Genomic DNA, 14067 nt, shown 5'->3' with positions numbered 1-14067 from the left:
ATTAGCAGAGTCAAATATCTGTCCCCGTTTATTGTGTTTTTAATTGGTTGACTTCAAAGTAATGACCTTTTTGGTACGATTTTTACAGTTTTATCAATGACAAATACCGCCTCAGTTTGCACTCGGACAACTTTACCTCGAGGGGCTGTCAAAAGAAAGACTTTGTGGTAAACACTAAGGTGAGTGTAAAGTCAACCTCATTAATCAATGTTTACTTATATAGCCCTGAATCACGAGTGTCTCAAAGGGCTGCACAAGCCACAACGACTTCCTTGGCTCAGATCCCACATCAGGGCAAGGAAAAACTCGAGACCATCCCGAGCGGAGACAGGCCTTTTTAACTTCATCCTGTGCCATGTCTCCAGTAAATGACTTGTTTTAGTCTTTGTGAGTCCATGGAAACTTCACTTTTATCTGCCGCTGGATCGACATCGTTCCAGGATGGAGACAGGCTAGCTGTTAGCTTTATGCTAATCAGCACCCGACCAGACTCCAACACCCCAAAAACATACTTTGTAGGTCAACAAACGGGGAAAATATGTGCCTTGTGAAGTGTCTTGGAGAAGTGGCTGACAAGTTAGCAAGTGACATCATCACCGTCATTGTTTACTGGAGCAGAGATGCTGACTGTGCGTTATGATAAACACGCCAGGCTCTGCTTCTTATCCATAGACTTATCAGATTGAATGTTTTATTATCTATAACAGGGGTGTCAAAAATGTGGCTCGCAGCTAATGTTTTAAAGGCCCACGGCACATTCAAAAAATACTCTTAAAATAAACAAAAACATAACAAAAGTGGAATAAATAAGTTAACAGGTGAAATGTATTTTAGAAAAAGTTGCAGTGTTGACTAATAAAACAAAGCTGTTTTTTGTTCTTTAAAACTGTCATTGCTCAAAACATAATATTGAATCAAAATCTATGTTTTTTATGAATTATTGACCTATCCAAAGCTGCGATTACTTTAAATATTCTACTTTGAAAAATATTTTTTGTGGAACATTTTGCATATTTTGTTTGTTTGCCATAACACAAAAATAGTTTTCTTTGACAAAAAGAGTAAAAAACAAACAAACAAAACAAGATTTTTTTTTTTTTTAATAAACTTAGAATTGAGGGATATATGTGAAGTTGATGTAGACTCGAGGGATTTAAGAATGGATGTATGCATGTATGCCCTGGCACACCGAAGCACGTTTTTTTTTTTTTTACACTTTTATACTGAAATAAATACACCTGCAACTTATTAAATAAAAAATAAAAATAAATATACCGGCAGCGGTAAAGTTTAGATCCATGAAGGAAAGAAGAAAGTGAATGAATGTTTATAACTGAATACATTTACATATGCATGAAAATGTGTTTTCTTTTGTATTTTTTTTTTTTTATGAATTAACGTTTATGACAACCTTTTTCCAAAATCAATCCAATCAATCAATCCACTTTATTTATATAGCACATTTAAACAACAAAATGTTTCCAAAGTGCTGCACAACAATATTAAACACAATTAAAAACAATATAAAATAAATGTGATTAAAAACAATTTCAAAGGGTAAAACCAATTAAAACAGTAAATAGAAAGCAAAAAGCAAAATGTTAAAAACACAGAGGACAACAGAGGACCACACAACTCACGTAGTGTTAAAAGCCAGAGAATAAAAGTGGGTCTTAAGACGAGACTTAAAACACTCCACTGTGGGAGCAGTTCGAACATGGAGGGGCAGAATGTTCCAGAGCTTAGGGCCGACCACAGAGAAGGCCCTGTCTCCCCTGGTTTTAAGTCTCGTCTTGGACACCACGAGCTGGAGCTGGCTCTCGGACCTCAGAGCGCGCGCAGGATTGTAAGTTTGGATGAGGTCCGAGATATACTGAGGTGCCAGTCCATGTAAAGCTTTTAAAACAAACAGCAAGGTTTTAAAATCAATTCTAAAATGAACAGGGAGCCAGTGCAAACTCTCAAGGATTGGGGTTATATGCTGGCGTCTCCTGGCCCCTGTTAAAAGTCGTGCTGCCGCATTCTGGACTAACTGCAACCGGGAGAGAGCTTTTTGGCTAATGCCAGCATAAAGTGCATTGCAGTAGTCCAGGCGACTTGAAATAAAAGCATGCACGACTTGTTCAAAAAGGTTAAAAGATACAAACGGTTTTACCTTTGCTAAAAGACGAAGATGATAAAAACACGATTTTAAAACGCCATTGACTTGTTTGTCAAGTTTAAAATCGCTGTCTATAGTGACGCCAAGGCTGGTGACTTTGGGACGCACATAATTTTGCAATGGTCCCAAGTCAGTGAGGGCCGGACCAAACACTAAAATTTCCGTTTTTCCCTCATTCATTATTAAAAAATTCTGGGCTAACCAAGCCTTGACGTCGCATAGACAGTTGAGAAGGGGTGTCAGGGGGCCGTGGCCTTTTGAAATAGGCATATAAATTTGGCAGTCGTCTGCATAAAAGTGATAAAACACTCCATGCCTCTTAAAAATCTCTCCAAGAGGAAGAAGGTACAGTGCAAACAGCATGGAGCCTAGAATAGATCCCTGGGGGACACCACAGTAAAGCGGAGCAGAAGAAGAAGTGGCGTCCCCCAGCCTGACAGAGAAGGACCTTTCTGACAGGTAGGATCAAAACACAATATAGAATGTGAGATATAAAAGGATAATGCATACATTTATCACCAAAACGCTTACAAAAAAGTAGGACCCTCAAAATGTACTGTGGGACCCCATTTTTATGACTTGATGGGGTCCCTGGGACCCCATTTCGAAAATTCCTAGCGCCAACACTTCTTAAAGTTCTGTGAAAAAGTACCTTCCCCAAAATATTGCTACATTTTTGAGGAAGGTACTATTCCCCAAAGATGAATAATTCCGAGACAAAGAAGAAGTCAAACCAGCGCCACTGGGGCAAGCAATGAGCAAAATGAGCTTCAAAGAAAACAAAAGGGTATTTTATGACAAAATGACACACAGTAAACCTTGTGTTAAGTCAAAAACACATTTCTGTGATGAACATTTATTGATGGAGGTAAAAACACATTTCATGTCACAGTTTCGTGTAATAGCTGTCACGGCGTGGTCTCGAAGCAGCCAGTTCTTCCGTTGTGTATCTCGACCTCCCTCCGAACTTTGGACTGCTTTCCCCGATCCTCGACCCTTGCTTGGACACGGACCTTGTTGCTTCTCTCCAGCCCCCGACTGCTCGCCTGCCCACGGACACCCTCTTTGCCTCGCCGCTCCGGACTGACGAAGGGTCCATCCAACACGCGCTCACAAGAACCCTTGGTTGATTGTAGCTGGGATAGGCTCCAGCACCGCCAGCGACCCCAAAAGGGACAAGCGATAGAAAATGGATGGATTGATGATAATAATAATAATATTATAGCGATTCATTCAGTTTGGTTTTGAATCCAAAGCCAACCAAAACACATGAGCGTTTTAGGAACCAGTGGTTGGAAAACCACAGTGCTCTGGCCCATTAGTGACTGTGCGAGATTGTGTGCCAATGGAATTTGTAAATTTTGACTTAATTTGTATGAGAGTTATCAATTATTTACGGTATGTATTGTATTCTCTGTTTAAGCAAGTGGCATCGTGACAGGGAGGATAGCATAATAAGTTATTGGACTCTTAATGAGGGTTGTCTCATGTAAAATATGTGCTATGGCTCATTAAAGGTTAGCAAAAGTAATATTCTGAACAACTCTTGGAGGTTGTCGACCTCTAGTGTTCCAATATGAAAATGCAAGTCTTAAACTGAACAGGAAGCGGTTGGCTCTGGACCGGAAGTATGTGGGACAGTCGTGTTGGCCGTCTGACTTGACTGATGGAGTGGAGTCTGATCGGTCTCCATGGCAACGGACGCCATCATTGAACACTCGTACCCTTGGTTGCTGTTAGACCATGTTCCCGTCTCTTCAGGTTGGTTGTCCCCTGGGAAATAAATAGAGTATTTGTGCGGTTGCAGGGCATGTAGAGATGGTAGCTTCTGGTGTACCTGTCTCTGAAGAGCAGGATGGACATACCGCCCTCCTGGGACAACCCACTGCAGGGAGAACGCTTTCTTTCGGGTGGTGGTCTACCCCTGTGTAGACCTGGAGAGTTCCACATATTAATTTATCAACTTAAATAATCAAATGACATTTTGATCTGACGCTGACCGGGCTTACCTGAGGCACAATGTCTTTGACCCTGTCTGACACATCCTCATCGGTCACACTGCTTTCACTCGCGTTATCCACCGAGGATCGTTTGCCAAAAAATACTCGAGGTCTTTGCGTGAGAGAGAGAGAGAGAGGGTGAACAAAAAGTTGTGTTAATTATTTTTTTCATGCACATCCAATGAGTAGCCATCCATTTTCTTTTGGGTTTCTTTCGGGTTTTAAGCAGTCTCAGTAGGGAAGCCCAGACTTCCTCGTCTCCGGCCACCTATTTTAGTTCCGGGGACACCTGGGCCAGCTACGAGACAGAATCCCTCCAGTGTGTCCTATTGTAGGCCTATTTTAGGGCCTCTTTCTGTTTGGGCATCCCCAGAACTATCCACAATGGAGGCGTTCAGGAAGCATTCAGACTAGATCCCCGAGCCACCTCAACTAGCTCTTATTAGCGGCTATACCCCGAGCTGTAATTCCTATTTCTACTGACCTCTTCTAAGCTCACACAATCATTGACGGCTTGTCCGCAAGGCTAACTAGTTGCCATCTATGGCAGGGCGGTATAGCTCGGTTGGTAGAGCGGCCGTGCCAGCAACTTCAGGATTGCAGGCTCGAGCCCCGCTTCCGCCATCCTAGTCACTGCCGTTGTGTTCTTGGGCAAGACACTTTGCCCACCTGCTCCCAGTGCTACCCACACTGGTTCAAAAATGTAACTTAGGTATTGGGTTTCATAATGTAAAGCGCTTTGAGTCACTACCTTATCTTTGTTGGTTTGAGGCTTAATACCGCGTTCCATCTACCTCGGAAGTCAAAGCTGGGAATAACGAACATTTTTTACTTTTACCCTCGGAAGCAAAAGGTTTGGGTACCCCTGCATGATCGCTTCCATTTTGGCTCGTTCAGTCACTACCCAAAGCTTGTGACCACAAGTAAGACTAGGAACATAGATTGGCCATTACATTGAGAACTAAGTGGTACATAGAATTCACCTGTGTAGCAATTGCACGGTTGTACTAAATGTCTTGTGTAGTAGTGTGTTTACATCCAGATTTAGAGAATAAATCCAGTATGTACAGGTACGGGCAACTGCCGAGGCTCAGCAAGAAGGTAACAGCTATGAGGATGAGGCTGGCCGGCCACTGCCACAGACATCGTTAGCTCCCGGCCGGCAGGCTGGTTCTATGGGAACCAATGCACAGGCATCGATCGTACGTATGTGGACATCCTGAAGGAAGATGCGGGAGCTGAAAGCTCTACAGAGCTGGCCGGGTGTATGGAGAACCGGAATGATTGGAGACTCCGATGGAAGCTCGTCTGAGGACGACTGAGAGAGATGTGTGTTTCAATGTAATGGTGTGTTTAAGCTTATGAAGTCAAGGGCTTTAAAAAGACGCAAGTTCTTTGTGGCTCATATGCACCGAGAGCTTCTACTCCCTCAATGGCGAGACGCCGACGCACCAAAACTCCAAAAGAGCGCACAAGTGCACTTGCAGTGAAGTGCAGAATGCAATTTGAGGCCGAGCTATTGGTGGCCATGCAGCGTCTCCGCCGGTGTCATACCTCAGCGGCTCCATTTTGTCGCTGTGAAATGGCCTATTTTGATGTGTAATTGCTGTCGAACAAGCTAAACCAAGCATGTCATTGAAAGCGTGCCACTTCCACCGGCGATGAGGGGAGGGACCGTGACGGCGAACGCAAGGACGGAAGCCTGGAGGTTGGGGTGAGGTGGGAGGGCGTCAAGAGTGACAGCCTTGTCCGTAAGCCAACAAAACAACAGCAAAGCAAATCAGCTGCTTAGTGGCAGCTCAGGTGGAAAGAATCGGGAGAGAATGTTCCAGTGTGAACCTCCGCCATCATGCGGAGACACTGACATTACACGGCTCATGCATGCCCAAGTTTGATGGACACTTTATGAATGCTGTCGGCTTCTTCGTTGATGATCTTTGCTGCTGCCTCTAAGCTCAGAACACAATTCTTAGCTTGCTGTCTGAGAAAACATAGTCTCATTTGCTAGTATTTTGTAGTAATTGCATGCAGTTGCATTCCCAAGACATTAGATAGCGAGACCAGTGTTTTTCAACCTTTTCTGAGCCAAGGCACATTTTTTTCATTGAAAAAATCTCAAGGCACACCACCAGCAGAAAACATAAAGAAATTAAACTCAGCAGCAGATATTGACAATAAAAAGTTGTTCTCGCAATTGTTGGATATGACTTTAAACCATAACCAAGCATGCATGACTATAGCTCTTGTCTCAAAGTAGGTGTACTGTCACCACCTGTCACATCACACCCTGACTTATTTGGAGTTTTTTTGCTGTTTTCCTGTGTGTAGTGTTTTAGTTCTTGTCTTGCGCTCCTATTTTGTTGTGGATTGTCATGTCATGTACGGATGTCGTTTGTGGACGCCGTCTGCTCCGCACACTGTAAGTCTTTGCTGTCGTCCAGCATTCTGTTTTTGTTTACTTCTCAGTCAGTTCAGTTTTAGTTTCGTTCTGCATAGCCTTCCCTAAGCTTCAATGCCTTTTGTTTATTTTTGGTTTAAGCGTTAGCTACCGTGACTTATGTTGAGTTTGTTGGTGTTTTCCTGTGTGTCGTATTTTAGTTCTAGTCTTGCGCTCCTATTTTGTTGTTGATTGTCATGTACGGATGTCCTTTGTGGACGCCGTCTGCTCTGCACACTGTAAGTCTTTGCTGTCGTCCAGCATTCTGTTTTTGTTTACTTCTCAGTCAGTTCAGTTTTAGTTTTGTTCTGCATAGCCTTCCCTAAGCTTCAATGCCTTTTGTTTATTTTTGGTTTAAGCGTTAGCTACCGTGACTTATGTTGAGTTTGTTGGTGTTTTCCTGTGTGTCGTATTTTAGTTCTAGTCTTACGCTCCTATTTTGTTGTTGATTGTCATGTACGGATGTCCTTTGTGGACGCCGTCTGCTCCGCACACTGTAAGTCTTTGCTGTCGTCCAGCATTCTGTTTTTGTTTACTTCTCAGTCAGTTCAGTTTTAGTTTTGTTCTGCATAGCCTTCCCTAAGCTTCAATGCCTTTTGTTTATTTTTGGTTTAAGCGTTAGCTACCGTGACTTATGTTGAGTTTGTTGGTGTTTTCCTGTGTGTCGTATTTTAGTTCTAGTCTTGCGCTCCTATTTTGTTGTTGATTGTCATTTACGGATGTCCTTTGTGGACGTCGTCTGCTCCGCACGCTGTAAGTCTTTGCTGTCGTCCAGCATTCTGTTTTTGTTTACTTCTCAGTCAGTTCAGTTTTAGTTTCTTTCTGCATAACCTTCCCTAAGCTTCAATGCCTTTTGTTTATTTTTGGTTTAAGCGTTAGCTACCGTGATTTATGTTGAGTTTGTTGGTGTTTTCCTGTGTGTCGTATTTTAGTTCTAGTCTTACGCTCCTATTTTGTTGTTGATTGTCATGTACGGATGTCTTTTGTGGACGCCGTCTGCTCCGCACGCTGTAAGTATTTGCTGTCGTCCAGCATTCTGTTTTTGTTTACTTCTCAGTCAGTTCAGTTTTAGTTTCGTTCTGCATAGCCTTCCCTAAGCTTCAATGCCTTTTTGTTTATTTTTGGTTTAAGCGTTAGCTACCGTGACTTATGTTGAGTTTGTTGGTGTTTTCCTGTGTGTCGTATTTTAGTTCTAGTCTTGCGCTCCTATTTTGTTGTTGATTGTCATGTACGGATGTCCTTTGTGGACGCCGTCTGCTCCGCACGCTGTAAGTCTTTGCTGTCGTCCAGCATTCTGTTTTTGTTTACTTATCAGTCAGTTCAGTTTTAGTTTCGTTCTGCATAGCCTTCCCTAAGCTTCAATGCCTTTTGTTTATTTTTGGTTTACGCGTTAGCTACCGTGACTTATGTTGAGTTTGTTGGTGTTTTCCTGTGTGTCGTATTTTAGTTCTAGTCTTGCGCTCCTATTTTGTTGTTGATTGTCATGTACGGATGTCCTTTGTGGACGCCGTCTGCTCCGCACACTGTAAGTCTTTGCTGTCGTCCAGCATTCTGTTTTTGTTTACTTTGCAGCCAGTTCAGTTTTAGCTTCGTTTTGCATAGCCATCTCTAAGCTTCAATGGCTTTTGTTTATTTTTGGTTTAAGCGTTAGCTACCGTGACTTATGTTGAGTTTGTTGGTGTTTTCCTGTGTGTAGTGTTTTAGTTCTTGTCTTGCGCTCCTATTTTGTTGTTGATTGTCATGTCATGCACGGATGTACTTTGTGGACGCCGTCTGCTGCTCCACACGCTGTAAGTCTTTGCTGTCGTCCAGCATTCCGTTTTTATTTACTTTGCGGCCAGTTCAGTTTTAGCTTCGTTCTGCATAGCCTTCCCTAAGCTTCAATGCCTTTTCTTAGCGGCACTCGCCTTTTGTTTATTTTTTGGTTTAAGCGTTAGATACCTTTTTATCTGCACGCTGCCTCCCTCCATACTTGCCAACCTTGAGACCTCCGATTTTGGGAGGTGGGGTGGGGGGGTTAAGAGGGGAAGAGTATATTGACAGCTAGAATTCACCAAGTATTTCATATATATATATACATATATATATGTATATATATACATCCTAAAAATATGCAAACAAAACTGTGTTTAGATAATTGATACTTCAAACTTGCATAAATAAATATTAAGGAATATAACATAACTTGGCTTCTGAGATTTTCAAAATGTAATGACTAAAATGCTAAAGTTGTTGATAAACAAGCAATTATTTTAATAGTTAAACATGGTCATTTTAGATGAATTATTATGATAATTTAAAATTAATTATTTCAAATATGTTTATTTTAATGTATAAATCTATGGCTGGATGTATTAAGGAGTCAGAAAAAATACAAATAAAAATACAATTAATTTTGATGTTTTTAGCAAAATATAGTGAACTTTTTTTTTTTTTTAATTAATAAATATATGTATTTTTAGGTAAGATAAACATAATAATACAATTTATCTCTAGTCTGGATGATTTAGTTCTTGTCACCCTGTTGTCCTCCCTTCGTGAAAAAAGGCTGTCCTCACTCAGGTTCGCATGGAGCTGGAGGGGGCGTGGCCTCCAGCTCCGGCTGAAAATCGGGAGATTTTTGGGAGAATATTTGGTTTCGGAAGGGGCGCTGAATTTCGGGAGTCTCTCGGAAAATTCGGGAGGGTTGGCAAGTATGGCTCCCTCTGTCGTCTGCATATTGTGATCACGACAATCTACAAAGTACTTAGCTACCTGCTGCCACCTACTGATATGGACGAGTATTACACGGTTACTCTGCCGAGCTCTAGACGACACAGACACTCAACAATGGCACATTTGCGGATTATAATTACTGGTTTGCAAAAAATATTTTTAACCCAATTAGGTGAAATTACATAATCTCCCACGGCACACCGGACTGTATCTCACGGCACACTAGTGTGTTGCGGCTGAGCTAGACGACTTGTCCAGGGTGTACCCCGCCTACCGCCCGAATGTAGCTGAGATAGGCTCCAGCACCCCCCAAAAGGGAAAAGCGGTAAAAAATGGATGAATGGATAGATAGCTAGAGCCTAAAGACTACGTCCAACTAAACGAGAGGAGCCATCTTTGCTACAAACGGCGTGTGCTTATGGGTGAAGCGGTAGAAAATGGATGGATGGATAAAACACTGGCTTAAATGTGTTTCAGGTCGTTCTGACTCTTCACTACAAACTGGACAATCGAGCATTACACTTTCTCACTGAGTCTTTTTATGTACATAATACGCACTAAACACACACAACATACATCGGGAGCTGTCAACACTCAGTATGGCTTCCGGCCCGTCACTCAAATACGTCCGTGTGCAACATAAACACAAATAATTCCTTTTGTTACAAAATGCAAACCCACATAACATACTAATTGATTGTATTAATTTATATGATATATTTGATATATCATGTAAAAGGGGTGTTCGCTGCACATGAATGCCATATATATAAATATTATATACAGCCGAGCGTCATTGTGATGAATAGAAACACAATAATGGATCTGTGTGGTCTTTACAAGAAGATGACATAACTGCACTTCACCTTATACTGCACACTTAGTTGACTTCTTTATGACTTAAAAAAAAACATCTGTTGATAATAAACAAAAGTCCCTGCTCTGACATCTCACAGTGCATCATGTTGGATTAAAATGCATTTGTTCACAACAGTTCCACAAATTTTATATAGCACCGATTAGGGTTGTACGGTAAACCAGTATTAGTATAGTACCGCGATACTAATGAATCATATTCGGTCAGTGACGTGCAGTCACTAGAGGCAGGTGAGGCGGGGCCTCACCTGCCATGATGGAAAGAAAAAACATTTAAAAAGAAAAAAAATAAATTGTTATATGTATACAGTGATTATACTATAAAGTTATTTTCCATTTAACTTCACCAGTTTTAGATTATTTTTATTCAAAATCGCTGAATTTTCACATTTGCCGTTCAAATACTGAGAAGAGACGGTGCGGTGAACAGCAGCCAGTTGAGGCACGTCACTCAGTTGAGCCTCAACATGGATTGCGGACTCGGCTAACTGCTGGCCTGCTGTGCAGTGAGACCGTATTGCTATATGAACTATATTATACATTTCCATAGTTTAGTTAGCTGAGGTATATAATGTACAGTGTATTTTGTCAACAACTGTATGTGTGTACAGTATTTCTTGTGCTGAGCGATCATAAAACGGCTGCAAAAGACGCACTGTGTGAGGCTCGCCTCCTGCACCCCCGCCGTAGAATTGTTATATCAACTAAAGCCCACACTTAAACTTTCCATGTGCAAGATTGAATCTATTTAAAAAAATTATTTCATAAGAAGCCAAAAAGTGCAAAAACAATAATGTTGGTGTTGGAGGAGTTGTGAATGACTGCAGGGACACAACATTAGATACACCTGCAGACTGCAGGTGTACCTAATTCACAACTCCTCCAACACGAACATTATTGTTTTTGCACTTTTTGGCTTCTTATTAAATAACTTTTGTAACCTATTTTCATGGGCTTTCCTCTTTGTGATGTTAAGTTCCTGTTATGCGCTGTTATACAGTATATGCCTTGAGCTCTTATTTTGAAGGCGCTAAGAGCGGAAGTGATGTCACGTTGCGGAGGTTTTTGAAAGAATGTAAATAAAGTGGTCCTCGTGTAAACTGGAGTCTCCGTGTTTGTTATTTTGTAGTTTCATAGAGTATAGGCGACATTTATAAACCCTCGGTTACACTTTTTTAAATAGATTCAATCTTGCACGTGGAAAGTTTAAGTGAGGGCTTTAGTTGCGGCGCATGAACTTAATTTCTAAGTAAAGGTAAGACCATAATAACGTTTTTTTTATTAAATGTGCTTTTTTGTGTGCTACAGTTTGTATGTGTAAAGTTAAAGTTAAGTTAAAGTACCAATGATTGTCACACACACACTAGGTGTGATGAAATTTGTCCTCTGCATTTGACCCATCCCCTTGATCACCCCCTGGGAGGTGAGGGGAGCAGTGGGCAGCAGCGGCGCCGCGCCTGGGAATCATTTTTGGTGATTTAACCCCCAAATTCCAACCCTTGATGCTGAGTGCCAAGCAGGGAAGAATGCTGGTATGAGCTTTTAAACATAACCCGTTAACTGCTGCCAATCAAATGGTGAATAAGATACTCTTTAGGGTTCATATGTTTGTAAATCTGACTGTGATGAAGTCAGTGCCTCACCAGCCATCAACCTCACCGCACGTCACTGTATTCGGTAGTATACCACCTCTAAAAAGTACCGGTCCGCCACCCCACATTTGAACAAATAAAGCCAATAATGCAATTTTTTTGTGGTCCTCCTAAAAGTACCGAAAAGTATCGAAATCATTTTGGTACCGGTACCAAAATATTGGTATCGGGACAACACATATCGGTATCGATAAGGGTGTTGTATTGATACAGTTTTAATGATATGCTGTACATCTTTACTACTGACTTTGTTTTTCCCAAACAACTGTATATACCGTATTTTTCGGAGTATAAGTCGCACCGGCGTATAAGTCGCACCTGCCGAAAATGCATAATAAAGAAGGAAAAAAAACATATATAAGTCGCACTGGAGTATAAGTCGCATTTTTTGGGGAAATGTATTTGATAAAAGCCAACACCAAGAATAGACATTTGAAAAGCAATTTAAAATAAATAAAGAATAGTGAACAACCGGCTGAATAAGTGTACGTTATATGAGGCATAAATAACCAACTGAGAACGTGCCTGGTATGTTAACGTAACATATTATGGTAAGAGTCATTCAAATAACTATAACATATAGAACATGCTATGCGTTTACCAAAAAATCTCTCACTCCTAATCGCTAAATCCCATGAAATCTTATACGTCTAGTCTCTTACGTGAATGAGCTAAATAATATTATTTGATATTTTACGGTAATGTGTTAATAATTTCACACATAAGTCGCTCCTGAGTATAAGTCGCACCCCCGCCAAACTATGAAAATAACTGCGACTTATAGTCCGAAAAATACGGTAATAAAAGAGCATCAGGAACAAATGACATATTGTGTTAAACTGTCAATAGCACTCACCATAAATGCATAGAAAAATGTGTATTTAATCAGAGGTGGGTAGTAACGCGCTACATTTACTCCGTTACATCTACTTGAGTAACTTTTGGGATAAATTGTACTTCTAAGAGTAGTTTTAATGCAACATACTTTTACTTTTACTTGAGTATATTTATAGAGAAGAAACGCTACTTTTACTCCGCTCCATTTATCTACATTCAGCTCGCTACTCGCTACTAATTTTTATCGATCTGTTAATGCACGCTTTGTTTGTTTTGGTTTGTCAGACAGACCTTCAAAGTGCCTGCGTTTCAATAAATACAGTTTGTGACGTTCACTCCGTTCCACCAATCAGATGCAGTCACTGGTGACGTTGGACCAATCAAACAGAGCCAGGTGGTCACATGACCTGACTTAAACAAGTTGAAAAACTTATTCGGGTGTTACCATTTAGTGGTCATTTGTACGGAATATGCACTGTACTGTGCAATCTACTAATACAAGTTCCAATCAATCAAAAGTGTGAAGGAAAAAAGACCCTTTTCCATTTCAACCGTACATCCCGTCAAAAGCCTAAAGACTGACTGCACAGTTCCTGTCTTCACAATAAAAGTGCCGCTCCATCGCGCCTGCGCTTTCAAAATAAGAGTCTCCGAAAGCCAGCGCAACGGAGTTTGCCGCCAATGTATTTCTTGTAAAGTGTATAAAAACGAATATGGAAGCTGGACAAATAAGATGCCAAAAACCAACCACTTTCATGTGGTATTAGACAGAAAGGAGGAACTTTTTTTCTCCTCTATTTGAAAACGTGGACGTTATCAGCACTACTGTCTGATTACAATCAATGCAAGTCATCAGAATCAGGTAATACACCAACTTATATTCTTGTCTTCATGAAAGAAAGGAATCTATATGTGTTAAACATGCATGTACATTCATTAAAACACCTTTAACATGCAAACAAAAACGGCAAAATAAATAAATATAAATTATATACTGTATATATCAATGTATGTATATATATATATGTGTATATATATGTGTGTGTATGTATATATATATATATATATATATATATATATATATATATATATATATATATATGTTTGTGTGTGTGTATATATATATATATATATATATATATGTTTGTGTGTATATATGTATATATATGATATGTGTGTGTATGTTACTCATCAGTTACTCAGTACTTGAGTAGTTTTTTCACAACATACTTTTTACTTTTACTCAAGTAAATATTTGGGTGACTACTCCTTACTTTTACTTGAGTAGTAAATCTCTAAAGTAACAGTACTCTTACTTGAGTACAATTCCTGGCTACTCTACCCACCTCTGCATTTAATACATATGATCGGTATTGGTATCGGCCGATC

At 40.5% G+C, this 14067-nt stretch overlaps 1 protein-coding gene across 1 annotated transcript in view; it reads right to left on the bottom strand.

Moving 5' to 3' along the window:
- Nucleotides 1-3641: 3641 nt before the first annotated feature.
- Nucleotides 3642-14067, bottom strand: part of egf (epidermal growth factor) — a 52432-nt gene continuing 42006 nt past the window's right edge. The window contains exons 20-22 of the mRNA XM_061976596.1: nt 4171-4273; nt 3999-4095; nt 3642-3934 (exon numbers count right to left, since the gene is read on the bottom strand). Coding sequence (XP_061832580.1) covers nt 3753-3934; nt 3999-4095; nt 4171-4273 — 382 coding nt within the window. The 3' untranslated portion in view covers nt 3642-3752. The remainder of the gene's footprint in view (nt 3935-3998; nt 4096-4170; nt 4274-14067) is intronic.

This window comes from Nerophis lumbriciformis, linkage group LG16 (genome assembly GCF_033978685.3).
Source record: "Nerophis lumbriciformis linkage group LG16, RoL_Nlum_v2.1, whole genome shotgun sequence".
Classification (NCBI taxonomy): domain Eukaryota; kingdom Metazoa; phylum Chordata; class Actinopteri; order Syngnathiformes; family Syngnathidae; genus Nerophis; species Nerophis lumbriciformis.
Note: the sequence above shows the minus strand (reverse complement) of the source record. Positions and strands in the feature narration are given on the sequence as shown.